Source organism: Apteryx mantelli, chromosome 2 (assembly GCF_036417845.1).
Source record: "Apteryx mantelli isolate bAptMan1 chromosome 2, bAptMan1.hap1, whole genome shotgun sequence".
NCBI classification, from domain to species: domain Eukaryota; kingdom Metazoa; phylum Chordata; class Aves; order Apterygiformes; family Apterygidae; genus Apteryx; species Apteryx mantelli.
In genome coordinates this window covers 72,129,626-72,146,871 of record NC_089979.1, presented here as the reverse complement: position 1 = coordinate 72,146,871, position 17,246 = coordinate 72,129,626, and the positions used below count along the sequence as shown (strand labels likewise).

General features: G+C 42.8%; 1 protein-coding gene across 1 annotated transcript; it reads left to right on the top strand.

Annotated features, from left to right (window-relative positions):
* The first annotated feature begins 2,974 nt into the window (after nt 1–2,974).
* RBM24 (RNA binding motif protein 24) lies at nt 2,975–13,642 on the top strand. Its single transcript, XM_013941506.2, has 4 exons — nt 2,975–3,250; nt 3,858–3,981; nt 5,111–5,165; nt 11,513–13,642. Exons 1-4 carry the CDS (start codon nt 3,083–3,085, stop codon nt 11,841–11,843), a joined length of 678 nt encoding a protein of 225 aa, XP_013796960.2. The 5' UTR covers nt 2,975–3,082; the 3' UTR covers nt 11,844–13,642.
* The last annotated feature ends 3,604 nt before the right edge of the window (nt 13,643–17,246 follow it).

Sequence of the window (17,246 nt, the reverse complement as noted above, 5' to 3'; positions counted from 1 at the left end):
TTGCCTTTCTTAGTTTAAGGCCATGTTTTGTTGGAATCCAGGTTGTGGCTTAGGAGAGAAGGACCTGAAAAGGCTTGTTCATTAGAGGAACCTGTAAAGGCTGAAGAAATAGTAAGCAGGCTGGGAACATCTAAGGGAAATCAGCTGTGTCTTTTTCACTAAGAAATGCTTCCTGGACCTCAAGTTAATAATGGTCTTGTGGTTGCGTTTGGATCTGAGACAGAAGGACTGGGCTTGGGCAAGGACTTGCGCAAAGGCAAGTCCTTGGGCAGGGACTGCCCAATGAGTCCTGTCTTCCACTTAGGCTCAGGTTTTTGTTGGGCTGTGGATACAGTTTGTGACCAGTGGGACTAAAGATCTCTATCGATTGCTGCAGTCTTTATTTACAAAACTGGAGGAGAACTGCCACCAGCCTGGACAGATGTATCAAACTTATATTGTGGGCAGAGAGGAATTTCTTCACTGAGTATGACTGTGGCCATGGGTGAAGATAGATTACTGAGTTGTAGAGCCGACTTAGAAGGGAGGGATGCAGCTATGGACTTACAGAGGTACTTGGGCAAGCAAGCTGGGAAGAGGACTTAGTTGCTAAAGTGAGATTCGAGATTAAAGATACCAAGGCAGTTAAAGAGCTTTGTTTATGCCTGGAACCTATAATGTCTGCAGGGTTGGTATAAGCATCATACCGTTGACAGTATGAAGCTGTCACCCAATTATGGTAGACAGACTGCATTTGTTGCTGGATCCCATGAGCCAATTAAGTTGAGGTTAGGGTTGAGAAAGTCCCTCTACTGGGCAAGACATGATGATGTGTTTTAGGCTAGCAGTAAGATTTGTGCTGAAGATCTCACATCGTTATATGATACTGCAAGGCTGACGGTATTTGGGAGATGGCTGATGTTGTTAGCCATAAGAGATGAAGCTGTAGCAAGCAAGAACTGCTGTGTAAGACAATAAAGATAAGTCTGGTATTTGGAACAAAAGAAGCAAATTCCTAAATACAGCTGCAATTAGTTTCAGAATACCCAGGTGTTGCTCTTCTGGTCTTAATACTGGAGTGAACATTAGAGTTTGTGTAACAACTGAAGAACTAGATTAATTCACAGTTCCTGCAGATGTCACAAGACATGTTGGAGTGCTGGGCATAGCAAGGGAAAGAGAATGGGATAGGACGGGCTATGTTTGTCAGACTGATTTTAGGCAAAGTTAATCGTTCAGATTCACAAGGGGCCGAGAAGTCAAATATACTCCTAAGTGGTGTGTGTGCTGTAGTGCTGTAGTGAGTGCTGATGCCTTTAGAATCATTTGGGCTAACATTTAAGTTCAGGTCACTGGGCCAGAGTTTAAGGTTACGATTAGTCCCTGGAGCAGAAGTGGCTGAAGTGTCAGGTTTAACACTGTTCCAGGCCAATGAGAGCTGTGCTGGAAGAAATTTTGGGGCAGAGTTAGCTGGTCTAACAGGGTTCAAGCTAAGGTTAAGGGCTTTGCATAGCAGGAGCTGAAAAGCAGTATTTACATCTGGATCCTTCAAGGGTTGCTAGGTTTGAATGTAAGCTGGTCCTGACAAATTAAACCAAGTGATTAATCTGGGGATCAAGTAGGGTTTGGGGTTAGGTTTAGTGTCAGCATGGCCTAGTACTGTACAGGCCATTAGAACTAGGACAAAGACTGCTGACAAAATCAAATGGGGCGAAGGTTAGATATGGGGCAAGCAGGGCCTAAGTATAGGGCTAAGTGTTGTCATTCTGGTTAAGGATTGGTACTGGAGGGACTGAAGAGCTATGTGAAAGTCCCTCCTGCAAACTGGTACGTTACTCCTTTTTATAAGGGAGAGAGGGGCTGCACAGGAAAAAGTCTAACAAAGGAACTAGGGGCAAGAGTAAAAAGAGGCAGCAGCACTTAGCAAGGCTTTGGGACTACAAGGGAACAGTTTAGTCATCTGTATACACATGCACATCTGTTTTCCCCAGTCTTTAACCTTCCTTCCATCTTTCTTGTCTCCCCATTAATCTCCTTCCCTGCCACTCCCTCAGTCCTGGGTGTCTCAGCGTCACCCAGACTTTCTTTTCCTTTTGTTCCTCTGTGTCCTTCCCAGTCCCAGCATGGGGCAGAGGCAGTGAGAGAAGAGAAAGACAAGGGCAGCAGCTTTACTGATATCACCCCCCTCCGTGTTCAAAATAATAACAATGATGATGATGATGACGACGACGATGATGGTGGAAGTGCTGTGGCAGCATAGCTTTGCTAGCCTGAGGAGCGAGGGAGGTGAGGGTGGCAGGGGTTTTGCCACAAGCCTTTGAGGAGGGATGCAACATTTCAGGACCGGCAGCTCCCAGTGGGCTGGCTCTTCCCCAAGGCTCTCCGGGTGGCGAGGCAGCAATGACCCCGCAAGACCCTGTCTCCTGACACTTCCTATTTGCACAAGCCCGGGGCGAACCTGCCTCCTCCTCGGGCCCGGAGGACACGGAGCCTGCCCGCGGGCCACTTCTGAAACAGCCGCTGCGCCGGGCGGCCCGAAGGGTCCTGGTCGGCCGGGGCTCGGCGGCCGCCCCGCCGCAGGGGAGTCATCCAGCTGCTCGCAACAGCTGTGTGTCACCCCAGCCGGGCCGCGGACCGGCAGCCGGGTCCGCCCCGCCGCCGTCCCCGCCCCTGCCAGCAGGAGGAGGAGGAACCGAGAGTGCCCGACCCGGTGGCTTTTAGGGGGGGGAGGCCACTCAGTTGTTAGCGCCCGGGCCCTGCGCTCCTCTTCCAGCTGCTGCTTCTGCTCTTTTCCAGCGCTACGGCCGCCAGGCTGGCTGCTGCCCGGCCTCGCGTCCTCCTCTTCCCGCTACCTACCTCAAAACCGCCGGAGGCTGCGGGGCTCCGTTCCTGAAGGAGGAGGAAGCCGGGTTTGCAAAAGAAAAAGGGAATTGCATCGTAACTGGGTGGTGGGGGGACACAGGGAGGGGAGGAAAAAAAAAAAGAGAGGGGCTGACGCTGGCAGAGGGTCTCGCCGCCCCGCACCCGCACGCCCCGGCGGCCCCGCGTGGGTGCCGGCGCCCCGTCTGCAGAGGGCTGCGCGGCGCGCAGGGCCGGGCGGAAGATGCACACGACGCAGAAGGACACCACCTACACCAAAATCTTCGTCGGGGGGTTGCCCTACCACACCACCGACTCCAGCCTGCGCAAGTACTTCGAGGTGTTCGGGGACATCGAGGAGGCGGTGGTCATCACCGACCGGCAGACGGGCAAGTCCCGGGGATACGGCTTTGTAAGTGGCGCGGCGCGGCGCGGCGCGGGGCGGGCAGGTGAGCGCCTCCGGGCGGGGAGGCGGGGGCCGCGGGCCGGGGGGCCGCTGGGGGGCCGCGGGCGGGCAGCGGGGGGAAACTTCTGCGGGGGGAGCTGCCAGGCGCCGGGCAGCCCCGCGGCTCGGGGGAGGGAAGGGGGCTGTCGGGCGTTTTGGCTTTCCCCCCCATTTTTTCCTTTTCTTTCCTCTCTCCCCGCTGGGGCGTCTGGAGAGAGGGGGGGAGGTGGGGGAGAAAGGCGATGGAGGGGGGAATTGTCTAATTTCTCGCAGCGCCTCCAGCGCGCCTGTTGCGCCCTGATACGGCCGCGCCGGGGGTTATCTGCAGGCGGCGGAGCTCGGCCTGCGCCCCCCGCCCTGCGCCCGGCGCCGGCCGCGGCTCCCGGCGCACCAGGCTCCCTGGGAGCCCCAGCGCCTGCGCCCCCCCCTCGCCGTGCTGCCCCCCGGGAGCCCCAGCGCCTGCAGGAACCCCCCCTGCTGCCCTGCTGGGGCAGCAGGCTCCCCGCGGGCAGCGGCAGGGCTTCGCCTTCGCTTGTGAGAAGGGATCTAACGCAGAGCATCGCACGCTGTTAAGGTCACCATGGCTGACAGAGCTGCTGCCGAAAGAGCTTGTAAAGACCCCAACCCTATCATCGATGGCAGGAAGGCCAACGTGAACCTGGCATACCTGGGCGCCAAACCGAGGATAATGCAACCAGGTGAGGAACGGCCCCAAACGGCTTTTCCTTCTGTACCTGAGGTTTCTGAACACACTAAAACTTCAGAAAAACTAGCGCTGTCCTGCACTTTCCCTGAAGTACACTGAGTGTTTGGGTGTGCTTCTGTTTTGATTGTTAAATGCAACGTGTAATAACTTTCTGACTGTTTTGCACATGAGCCTTATTTAAAACTAAAAGGATGCATGCATAAAATATCTAAAGTTCCCCAGGAAGATTTCCACATTTCAGACTCTTCATTGGTTATTCCCACTCCTGGGAATGCAGTGACACTTACCATTTACAGTATCATTGCAGGGAAAGATTGGCCAAGGAGCGAATTGCTTCCAATGTGTGCGGTCTTATTAACGTAAACAATATCTTAATGCGAACTCCTAGAACAGATGGGAGCTATTATGCAGACTTTAAAATGAAATGGCTCTTCCCAAGACCACAGCTGAGCCAATCTGATGTCCTATCCACTTCCCAAACTGTTGCTTTGCAGCAAGAGAGCCGGGAACGCACAGCGTATGAATGTTCATTTGTGCTCCAAAGGAGGCTGCTCTGAATTCCTGTGTGCTAAGCCCGAGCAATACTTGTGCGAGTAACTAAGTGCCCATCAAGGAAAGAATGGGTTCAGGCTTGGGCATCTGAAGACAGAACTGAGCAGCAGATGAAGACAGATTTGACCCCTTGCTAAGTCCTCATGTAGAGATGACTTGAATTTAAGTCTTTAGAAAGTACACGACTGCAATGATGGTTAAAAAGTAACATATAATCCTTCAGAGGCTTGTAAAAAGGGATCAGAAAGGAGCACAAAATAAAAATTGAATGACTTGTGCTTGTTGTTTAGACAAAGTCCTTCATTTAAACATCTCTAAGAATCAAAGCTCTATGTGTGCACTTTACTGTTTAAGTTCTGTATGCATGCATGTGTGTGTATGTATTATATATATGGATTGATTTATTTTGCTTTCTAATTTGTGGTTCTATAGCCTTTCAAACATCTTCACTGGAGCTTGTTAGTGAAGGCTGTTACTCTGTGTTTTGTGTGTGTGTGCGTATGTATATAGAAAAGATAAGCAGCCAAAAGAACACCCATATAGAGAATGTGATGTGTTTTTGTTGGTAGGTTTTGCCTTCGGTGTTCAGCAGCTTCATCCAGCTCTCATACAGAGGCCTTTTGGGTAAGTTGGTTCAATGGGACCTCAAACAGGGGAGGAAAAATCATTTTTAAAAGAGGAAAGAAAAGTATGATCTCTGAAGGCCTCTTGTAGTAGCATTCTTATAAAATCACCAGCAATATTCAAGTTCTCAGACTTAAAAATATGTACCCATAAATGTGCTCACCTTGTTGGTAATGTTCTAAATGCTGTAGCTGAGTCAAGTTGTGTGGGACGTGTCCATTCCACCTAAGCAGTCCAGTCGTGTATGACCCTATGATAAAAGAAGGAGGTATGACTTTATGCAAGATTGCTGTGCCCCATTTCTCTTTTTTTCAGCTTGACTCAATGTTATTTATCTCTTTCTAATCTGACAGGGATCGTTTACAGTTAAGATAACTGATCAGAAGGATATGATGATAAGAGGTGGAATAGTTCTGTTTGGAATTAAACTCTGTAACCAGTAGACTCAAACACAAACAAGCTAAAATGGTGATTAACGATGCATGTATGTTTTTTCATATAGTCAATAGACCTCCGTGTGCTTTTTTTATTTATTTATTACAGTAATGAAGTGGTGTTGATAGCTAAACTGTGTGCTTTTATTTAATTGAAAGAGCCGTAGTGAAAGTTTTTTTGGGGGTGTCTTTTTAATTTTGTTTTTGTTGTTGAGGAGTGACTTTGCCATGGGGAGCAAAGGGCCTTTTTTTTTCCTTGCTTTCAAGCTGTAGCCTGTGACTTTTTTAACCGTATTTTGTAGTGAGTGCTAAATTGTGTGACTTCTTGATTTTTAAGTAAATCAACGTATTGCTTGCATGTTCATAATTTTGGGGGTGGTTGTTCTTGGGAGGGGTGTGGAGCTCCTTATTAACAATGTGCGTCCATTTGGGCTTTCTAATTGGAGATTTTTACTTCCTCAATCTGACTTTAATATGTAGTGCATTTCTCTTTTTCTTGAGTATACTATTCCTAAGTAGTTCTAATGCTTGCTTCTTATAGGCATATAATTAGAAGGTGAAGTCTGCTTTAAACTTTCCATACAGTACCACCTCACTAATGCACACTGACTGAGAAACTCATTGCAAAATAATGCATTTTGCTAATTAATGAGTAAGCTAACAATGAAGTAGGGAAAATGCGTCACAAACATATTTTGTTTATTTGACTAGAATAGCTTCAGAATATTGTACCTAGCTGTTATTAAACTACTATAGCTTCTCAATAGTTTGCTTCTCCTGACCTCAGAGCTGCAGGAAATCTGTTTTCCTAGAATATTTGTGTACTTTTGTAAGAGAATGTTTCTTCTTCTGAGACACTTGCAGAGAGGGGGTTGGAAAATAATTTTTTTTTTCTTCTTATGATTTTTTTCTGCTGTATTTTGTTGGACTTCTCTGAAGTATGAGGAGACCACAACATATATGCAGTGATCAGTTTAGGACACCTGCACTAAGGTAGGCAGGAGGTGGAGTGTGTCAGCCGGAGAGGTGTTACACAGAGGAACCAGAGGGGTGCCTGGGGAACGGCCGTGAGGAGGCTGAGTGTTTGCTGAGCACCGCAGAAAGGGAGAACCTGTAGCAATCCATTGCTGAAAGGACTATGTAAATGTAGGGCTCTTTCTTGCTCTGCTTACCCTGAACCAACAACAGATCACTTAAGATGTAGGTCAGGGAAATTCTTCCAGCAGGCTGAATAAGGTTTTGTTTCTAATGCAATATATATAAATCTGAAGAAAAGGAAGACTGGTCACAGGGTCATTTGTGTGTGTCAGATTGGTGGCATATGTTGCTTTATTTTGAATCCTTGTTTTTTGACTTTCTTCTATTATGTGGAAACCAAGGAGATTACTAATCCTGCTTCCTACTCAATCCTGCTTCCTGCTCAAAACTTCCAATAACCTGTGTCTTTTCTACAGAATATAGTTCAGGTTAGGCAGAATAGCAGGCATTTGATTGGGATATAGAAGTCATCATCTTCATTCACTATGTTTTCTGGCAATAAGTAGAGTTGTTTCAGTGCTTTCTTGGATCTATTTTTATTTAAGCGTTCACTCTTAGATGGTGTTCCATGTGTTGCACTGAAATATTTGGTTACTTTAAAATCTTTTTTCCTCCTGTGCAGGGTGCAGTTTTTAAAAGTATACTTTACTAATATGCTATGTGAAATGGGTTGTAGTGCAGATACACTACTGATACTCTGCTAATCCACACACAAAAGGTCCAAGTGTTTTTTTTTTCCCTACCAGAGTGCAAACTAGTGAGGCTCTGCCATATTCTGGTATGGTCAGCAGTGTTTTGTCATGGTTCCACCTATCAAGCAAGAAACTGAAAATAATTGGATTATGTTGCATTACTTTTACTGAGAAGATGCAGAAGTACAGCATTCTGAATTAAGTACAACATTACTGTGGTGAAGGGAGCCAGAAACTAGATTAGCGTCAATGCATGAAGCATTTAAAATGCTAGGAATTTTTCTTTATTCAGTGCTGCAGAGATCAATTTGTCCACCAAATAACATTTCTCCCTGCTGTTCACATTCAGCATCTTTCTTACTTAATGTTGGTGTTGTCCTGGAAAGTTGTCTGATCGCAGCACTGATTATCTATACAGCTCTGTTTTCAGGAGTGTTTATTAAAATGCTACCTCTGAATTCAATAAGAACTTATGGAAAGGGAAGGTGACTTTATCTTCAACCTAATATAACTTTTCTCTTTTTGCATGTATAATATTTACTTAAATGTTAGTGGAAAAATACGGGCTTATATAGAGAAATACTAGTGTAGGATATCATTAGTTCTGTTGGAGAGATTCCCCCCCACCCCATTTTTTTGTCTGAAACTTGTACCTGAATCAAAATGGAAACATTTTCTTGTTTTTAAGTAAGACCAGACTTAAATCCCAAAGTAACAAAAGTAACAAGTTCATTCAGATGGTTAGCTGATACTGCCTACTTGGTATTACCTCCAAGAGCATGGCAATCTTGCCTTCCTTAAGACAGAAGGAAAAGCCCTGTCTTGAGTTTATGATCAAAAGACCTGTGTAATATTAGACTGCTGATAATCAGTAAATAGGGAATGAAACTGGAGCAGTCAGAAGTTAACCTGAAGAATGCTAAATGTCATCTTACGTTTTTAGACACAAATTTAAAAGGAAGCCTGTTTAGGGTCATGTCTGTCTTGGTGCTTATGATGTAAGCTATCTCTACAGTACGGAAAGCTGTTCACTGAGTAAAAGGTACTTTTTAATAATACTTATAAAACCAGATGATGGAATGCAAGGTCCAAAGGAAAACATTGCATTCAAAGTTAAATAACTACTTGCTCAAGTATTTAATGTTGAGAGTCACTTATGTGCTACTGCTGCTGACTTCCCATATGTCACAGCTCTTTGGATTAGTCTAGACTGTGTCCTATCTTTGGTGGTTTTCATAAAACTTGAAACAATTAGCTGTCACTTTATTATTGCTTATATAATTATTTTCTGAGGTCTTAGTTGCACAAAAATCTCTTGTTATAATAATGAAGCGTGTCATTTCATTTCGTATATGCCCAAGTTACACTTGCTGCTGAAGTTAAATGTGGCTTTCCTTTTCCTTTATTGCAAAAGTTTAAAACAAAAGCATATGTTCCAAAATAAAAATAGTGATACTAAGGATATCCAGCAAAATAGGGAATTGTTTTTTCAACTTTTGATCTGGCAGAGCATTAAAAGCAGGCAGCTTCCGAATAGTTGAGATCTACGTGTGTTGGCCTCTGCGGTAGGTAGAAATTTGCTTTGGCCATATAAAGCCATTTTACTCCACTCAAAAGAATTGTAGCACGACAGATGATCAAAAATAGCCCCACTGCAGCTTACACTGTCAATCACCATGTGTGAAATGGCATGGTGGTGAGGAGCCTGCCCAGGGTTTATGTACATGGTAGGGTAAGATGTTGCAAACAGATAATGTTTCATAACTTCACCACCTGTTAGTTTCTTGGCTTAAATAAAACAAGTCACAAGTGGGAGCACATGTATCTTTCTGTCTTGTTCAAGTATATGGACAAGTGTCCTAATGCCTCATGAAAACCTTAGTAACATCAATTCCACTGGCTTGAGGAAATGTCTTTTGCAAGATAACCTAAGCATCCAGATAAGCTTGCTTACTGTATCTCTGCTGTTAGAATATCTCTATTTTGTAACTACGGTATGTTAAAAAAAAAACCCAAACCCTCTGATGTGATATTAAATGGATTCTTATATGATGCAGAAGAGGATCTCTGATTTTTTCAATATTGTGCAATTTAGTTTGCAAAAATGTTTTATTCCTCTTTCCTTAATACTTAAAATACATGGTGTTGTATTTATTAGGATTGTACTTGATTGGTGACCAATACAAAATGCTTGTACACACACATCTATTTTGTATGGAAAGCTCAGGTGATGATGTATGATTAAATGGCAGAGCCAGCTTAAGTATGCTTCAAATGCACTTCTGGCTAATCACTTCATAAATTAGGTGAGTTTTTAAAACCCAGCTTATTGTTTTATATTTTCTTTCCCTCCCCAACCCCTATTTGTCACTCTTGTTTTTTTCTGTTCTCCCTTCATACAGTAGGAAATGAATTCCATTGACTTTTGGGGTTTTTATGACTGGTGTTCATGTCTTAAACACTGCAGCTGAGCATTTCTCTCTGCTAGTATTTCTATTCACTCAACTGTCTGAGCTTTTTTTTTCTTAAGAAGAAAACTGGGCAGTTTGAAAGCCTGACTATCACTTATTTTAAAATATGTTTTGCTATGAATCTAGTTGACAGTGTCCCTTATGACTGGAATGTTTCCTTGTTGACCATTTAAGTAAAACCTGAAGTTATTTAACAAAAAACCACTTTCCATTAAATCTTGCATTTCAAGAAAAGAGGACAGATTGTACCACTGCAATTTGCATCCATGTTTACAGTGCATTAACAGGTTGGTGCAGTCTTTAGCATTGTCTGTAAAGGTAAATTTCAGTACTATATAGTAATAAATTTGCACAAGCACATTTTCATGGGTTTGTTAAGATCCATCTTGAAATGAGTTTCATGTATGAAGGACTTCTCTGTGGAAATCCAGATGCAAGACAAGGTTATAAATGTAAAATGAAAATACCACTGAATACATTCTTTTTAAAAACTGTATTATATGATTAAAACACAACTATGAGATCAACTTGTATGTACACTTGTGTGCTAAGATGACGACATAACCAATTTTCAAAATTGAAGGGCTGAGTAAACAAGCCAGGGAAGCAAGTTCTGAGACTTGGAGGAAATGGAAAAGTGTGTGTATTGATTTGTTCAGAACGGTAATTTCTTAAGCCATAAACTTGTTTTTTTTGTTGTTTTTTTTTGCTTTTGTTGAGCACCAGATCTATTTAGACTTAATCCTATGCCCACCTCCCAAAAAACTCTATGCTATATGTCTTGCATAGAAATAAACAAGCTGGCACAAAACAGGACATCAGTGGCCTGATAATCAAACAGGTTTGACCGTTGTGTCCTTATGACCTTTATAAAAGTGTGATGCACATGTACCTAGGAGTCACTGTTATGGATTTTAATAGCATCTATGTAGCTTCCCCTCAATGGCCTCTTGTGACGGAGTGAGCTGCACTATAGTTCGTTTGGAAAGTGTGATTCTTGCTGTGTTTACCACACTTGCGAATTTTTTTAAACTCCTTTGTCGCCTGTGTTGTTGGGTTTTTATTTTATTTATTTATTTTTAATAAGGGTGACTGAGGTTGCAGAGAAATTAATGTGTGCTGAGTCTGCATAGCAACTTAAGTAGGGTTGCCACAATACACTTCCCCCTCCCCCAAGACTTTATATAAAATCAGAGTTAAACCGTTTTGTTGCCTTATTGGCTATTGTCAAACTCATTATAGTGATGCTGTCAAATTGCTCAGTTATTATTAATAATAATAGAGTACTTGCAGGAAATAATTTCACTAAGAGTCGAGTAGTTCAGTGAGAATTAAGGTAATAAAAATCACTTATAGGTGACTTGAAAAATAAATACTGCAATTTTCCAAATGGAATAATTGAGCTTACTCATTTAGAGTTGTCTTAAAACCAACATCAGTAATCCTGGTCCTTTTAAAGATGGTAATAGCATTAATCATAATATCCTCAAGCAACATTAAACACTTCTGCTTTAACTCAGTTCTAATGCTGTGCTTTGGAGCAATGCATCTCTTTGGGCCAGTGAACTGATTATGGGTCCATTCAGTCTAGTTATTGTGGCAACCCTATGCACATAACAACAACTAAATTGAGTTTGTTATAGTTCAGAGTATGGATATGACAGGCGCTGACTTGCGTCCCAACTCTAACTCCCTCTCCCCTCTTTCAACAGGATACCTGCTCACTATGTCTATCCGCAGGCTTTTGTGCAGCCCGGAGTGGTAATTCCCCACGTTCAGCCCGCAGCAGCTGCTGCTTCCACTACACCCTACATCGATTACACTGGAGCCGCGTACGCCCAGTATTCAGCCACCGCGGCCGCCTATGAGCAGTACCCATACGCCGCGTCGCCGGCTGCCACTGCCGGCTACGTGGCGGCGGGGGGCTACGGCTACGCGGTGCAGCAGCCCATCACCGCGGCGGCGCCGGGGACAGCGGCCGCCGCGGCTGCGGCCTTTGGCCAGTACCAACCCCAACAGCTGCAGACGGACCGTATGCAATAGCAGATGGACTCCCAAAGGAAGCTCTTTCTTTCTCTTCCTCTTTTCAGCCTTCCAGTATAAGTAGTTAATAAGAGACAATTAATATTAACTAAGGAGCTTTAAGGAAAGCAATGCTATTGCAAAACTAAAGATTTTTATTCCACTGTCTTCATACAGTCTGCATCCAAACCATGATGTTAGAGGGTAGGGGTAGTGTGGGATGTGTAGTTTCAAGTATCAGTCTGGAAGAAAATGGGGAAAAAAATACTGTACTGTCACGAAAGAGTGGCAGGAGTAGCAATGAGACTTCATATTTAAAACAAAAACAAAAACAAAAAACAAAAAAGCAAAGCTGTATTTTTTACAGTATCAGGGAAACAAAACTGCCTTTATAAATAAGAAAATGGTATTTGAAAAGTTTGAACCAGGGGAAAAAAACTGAGTCAGCAATATGTAATCTTTCTCCATGTTAAGACTAAAGGAGCTTAAAGCACTGATTGTCCTTTTTAGCTTTCAGTATGGCCCACAGAAGTTGTCTTAGTGAGGCAATACCTTCTCGCCATTGCATTAACGGGCACGGAGCAAGCCGAGGAGGAAGGCCTGGTAGTAAGATGGTGGACAGGCACCAAAGTTATTTTCTCCTCTGTCCTCTGGCCGAGTGGAACTGTGGAGCAAGTGATGTGGAAGGAACGGGTGCAGCAGCTGTAGCGACAATCAATAACAGAGACCGTTCTGGAAAGAACACATCACTCGCGCTCATGTGATGAGCTTGTCACATCCTAATCCCTCACCCCATCCTGTTTCACTTTTGGGAAACTTTGACTGCTGGTGTCAGCTCTTCTGATTCTAAAATAGGATCAGTCCTTCACTACAACAGCCTTCTCTTTCTATTTATTGCTATTCATAACTTGTCAATAAAGGCAGGAAGAAGCTTGATGAATTTAAACCTTTAAGAACTGTTTTAAGGGAATTTCCTTTTTTTCTCTTTTTTTGAAACCATTTGTACAATTTTAATATCTATTTCAGGACTATATTTAAAATATTTATTAGAAAACATACAGTACACAAGGCAACTTTTGTTACCAAGACTGCAGTTCTTCAAGGGTTAATGGTATGTGATTTATACTGTGCCTTAATTGTAATGCTATTTAAAAAGAAATATTTATTTTGAAAGTTTTACTATTCTGCGCTCTAAAGAAAGCAACTTTAGATGTGACACTGTAAAATTATGTATTCATCTCATGGCATAAATTATTTAGTAGGTTTAGATGTAGCATATTAAATATTAACCTAATTAACTAAGGATGTTGACTTGGATTTATTTAAATCAGTATGTGCACTGTATGAGAGTACTCTTAAATTAACATCTTTTTAGGGTTTTACGTAAAATATTGCTACTTCATTCTTTTCCCTCTCATAGTTTTTTCATGTAGACCTCTCAAATACATTAGTGCATTTTTCTCACTCATCTGTACGTAGACTATTTTTCCCTTTGCTAGAAAATGCTGCTTTACGTTGTCCTGTGAAACTACAGTACTTGCAATTTTTATTCTTGACCGAAATGGAATTTAATATTTTACACTGTATTGGATTTTTTTTATACTTGAACAATTTCATACGAGGGAAGACAGGATAGCATTTTTATGGACTTTATCCAATGTCACTGGATTTATTTTAAGTATTCTCAATACTAGTCAGTGTTATAAGGTAGACATGACTCTCCTGTGCCTATTATTTATTCAGTAGGTATACTGCTTTACAACATTTCAGATCTCTTAATCTATTCACTTGTATTAAATATAATAAAAAATGTTGTCGCATCTAGTCTACTGATGTTTTTGCTCAGATTGGCTTAGATCTTATTGAGCTAAAATTAGGGGGCCTACTTTTTTGTAATGTTCTTGGTCTGTGGGTTGAGCAGCAGCATATGCAAGGACTTTCAATCTGTAGACTGATGTAAGCTGTATTAAATGGAGAAAATTCTACAGAGAAGAGGGAGAAGATATACCCCAAGAGTTATCATAAAATAATTCAGATTAGAAGCGATTGTAGGAGGTCATCTGATCCAGCCCAGGTTGCTTCGGGCTTGTCCAGTTGGATATTGAAAAACCTGCGTGTGGAGACTGCACACCCTCTCTGCGCAACCTATTCCACTGCCTAATTATCTCCATAGTGTCAGATTATTTCCTTATGTCTAGCCAGAGCCTCCCTTGTTCATTTATGACCCTTGTCTCTCCATTCTTTAGCAAAGAGCCCAGCTCCATCTTTCCAGTAACCTCCCCTTTAGGTACTGGAAGGTTGCTGTTCTCTGCTGCAGGCTGAACAAACCCAGTTCCTTTAGTCTCTCCTCCTAAGTCTCATGCTTCAACCCCCAGCCACCTTGGTGGCCCTCGAAAAGATTCATTCAACAACTGTCATGTACTGGGAGACTCAAAACTGGACCCACTGTTCCAGATGTAATCTAATGAGTATGGAGTAAAGGGGAATGATGAATTCCCTTGTATCAACAGCAGCATGGATGGTGGAGCAGCCCAATGTACCTTCACTGCTGCCAGGGTTTGCCACTGACTCATTTTTAGCATATCTGAAGGTCCCCCATGTCGTGCTCTGGCCTATATTCTTGCAGGGGGTTAGGCCATCCCACGTGCAGGACTCTAGAGTTGCCCTTGCTGAATTTCATGAGGTTCCTGTTGGCCAAGTCTTCTAGCAAGTGTAAGTCCCTCTGAATGGCAGGCCTGCTCCCAAGCGTAGCAACTGCGCTCTCTGGTTAGTATCATCAGTCCACAGACCTTGTGGGGTGCATCCTGTCTCCTCCTCCAGTTCATTGATAAAGATATCAGTATCAAGCAGGATAGACACCTAAGGAATTCCACCAGTAACTGGCCTCTACCAGGTAGAGTATGAACTGTTAGCAATAACCATTTCAGCCAGCAATCCAGACAGTTTTTCACCCATCTAGACTGTAAGGTCCGAACTTGGATACAAGGATTTTGTGGGACACCACACTAAACACATTGATAAAGTTAAGATAGACAGCATCCTCTGCTTTCCCCTCATCCAGGGATATAGTCATTTAATCACAGGAGGAAATCAGGTTGGTCAGGCATGATTTATCCTTGGTAAATCCATGCTGGCTATTCCCAGTCTCTACCTTCTCCTTCATATGCCCAGAAATGACTTCTAAGATGACTCGCTGCATGATTTTCCCAGGTACTGAAGAGAGACCTGTAGTTTCCTCGATTGTCCTTACTGCCCTTTTTGAAGAGAGATGATTCATTTGTCTTTCTCTAGTCATGGGAGATCTCCCCTGATCTGTATAACCTTTCAAAGATGACAGAGAGCAGCCTCACTATCACAAGAGCCAGCTCTCTTAACACCCTTGGAAGCATGAACTGTTGTGGATTGAGATTCCTCAAAAGGTCCCTGAATTAATCCTCTTCTACACCTGGTAGTTTCTATCCTCCTTGAACCCTTCCTATAGGTACAAAGATTTATTATTAAAAACCTAAATATAAGGGCACCTTTTTGCATATGGTATTTGGACAGGGAAGCATTAAAGTGACTGCTCAGGTACAGTTGATGTTGGATTTGTAATCTCTAGGAATACTCTTAACATTTCAATATCAGTTCAAGCTTCTAATGGTCAAATGCAGTTGCTACCTGATACCTGAAAGAGGCCTGTGTGAAATGCATGACAGTCTTGGTCAATTGTTTGGGGAGGGGGAGAAGTTCAAACAATCTACATATCAAAATCATTACTGTAGATCTCATTCCTATAGCAACTTCAGTAGAGGCACAGATGTGACTGTAGAGTTTGAGCTATTCTTTCATCCATACAAGTGGTTGCTCCCTCCCTCCCTCCTCTCTGAACTGCTTTGACTGGGGTGTCAGGTTCACACTGCCTTCAAGCCTCGGTTTGAGGGCAGAAGTGGGACTGAAGTGATAGAAAAGACTTTTGCGGGTCTTTGGGTCAGACCTCATTTCACCATGATTAGGGGACTCATTTTTCCAGAACTGGTACGCTCACTAACATCCTGGGCTGGTGCTGTCCTGTTCTGTTCTTAATAAGTGCTCATAATCTGTTTGCTGAGGAGACAAGTGTTGTTGAACTGCCTCTTGCAATCTGACCTTAAGATCTGTGATCTTGCAGAGCGCAATGTCTTGTTCTTTTTGCTAAGAAGCATGTAAACATCCAGCAGGGAGGTGAGCAGGAAACTCTTAATAAATGCTGTTTTCTACTCTCTTGTCCCATTCCACAATCCCAGTCTCTGCAGTGAGGGTCTGCCTACAAGACATGGTAACAAGTAGGATTAAAAGCAGGAGTCCCTCTGAGTGAAAGACAGAGGACACAGATGGCTCAGGAAACTGTGAGACACAGTTACCTATCACCTGTGATAGTATGGAGAAGGCATCTTTGCCCTGCCTATACATCCCCATGCCAATGTCCCAGGACCTTTCCCTGACTCTGCCCCAGGGTGGGGCGTGAAGGAGAATGCTTGCTGCCATGGAGGGGGGCTGTGTTGTGGTAAGCCTCAACAGGAACAGAATAAAAATTTATGATTCTTTATATAAAGGTCAAGTGCATGGTAACTCTGTAACTTGACAGCTTAAATAACCTCAGCAAAAATGCAAATGTACAAGTTCCACTAGTAAAGCTAATCTGGGCATATAACTTGAATATTAACTCTTATTCTTGCTAAATGAGTAACTCAGTAGCACTTCACATATATGAATACAAAGAATTCATATTATAAGGATCAAAAAATAATAATAGAGAAATAGAAGCACTTAATTGTGAAATATGTGAATTCTCAGCAGAAATGTTAGCATTTTGCTTGAGAAATGGCATACATGTCAGTAGCAAGAAGTTGCACACAACACCATTCAGGACCCCTATGTTTACACAGAAAAGTGCCCAATGCTGAGTTCCTTGCAGAGGGAGGGGAGGAAAGACAAGTTGAAACTAAAAACACCTTTGCTAAAGAATGTGTGGATTAAAAAAAGTTGTAGTGCCTTGAAAGGTTACATTGATGAGCTGAAACTGCTAGAATGGTAACTTTTCCTAATATTTCTCTTTTCCTAAAAAACTACTGAACATAACTTGCCATTACTAGAATTCTCTGTATCTATTTTTCTTTTGGGTTTTTCAAACAAGAAGGAAAATATTAAGAATAAAACATGATGCAACTATTCAAAGTGCCTTTCAGTCTTGTCAATCAGATGCTGAGCCATTTCATATGTACAAAGAGAGTAATTCTCTAATTCTGCTTAAAATTTTGTAAGAAAAAGCATTATATTCTGCACTTACGTTTAAATTTTAAATAGCTTGTACATGATTTGTCTTCAGTTCAATTTCAACTTCTTTTCCAGGCTTTTTGTATAAATAAACATCTAAGAACTGTTTTCAGATTGAGAGGTATGTAA

Excerpts from the sequence above, each read along its gene's own strand:
- RBM24 (XM_013941506.2), top strand. The coding sequence starts at position 3,083 with ATGCACACGACGCAGAAGGACACCACCTACACCAAAATCTTCGTCGGG. Across the intron at positions 3,251-3,857 it reads AGTCCCGGGGATACGGCTTT|GTCACCATGGCTGACAGAGC; the intron begins GTAAGTGGCGCG and ends CACGCTGTTAAG. Across the intron at positions 3,982-5,110 it reads ACCGAGGATAATGCAACCAG|GTTTTGCCTTCGGTGTTCAG; the intron begins GTGAGGAACGGC and ends TTTTGTTGGTAG.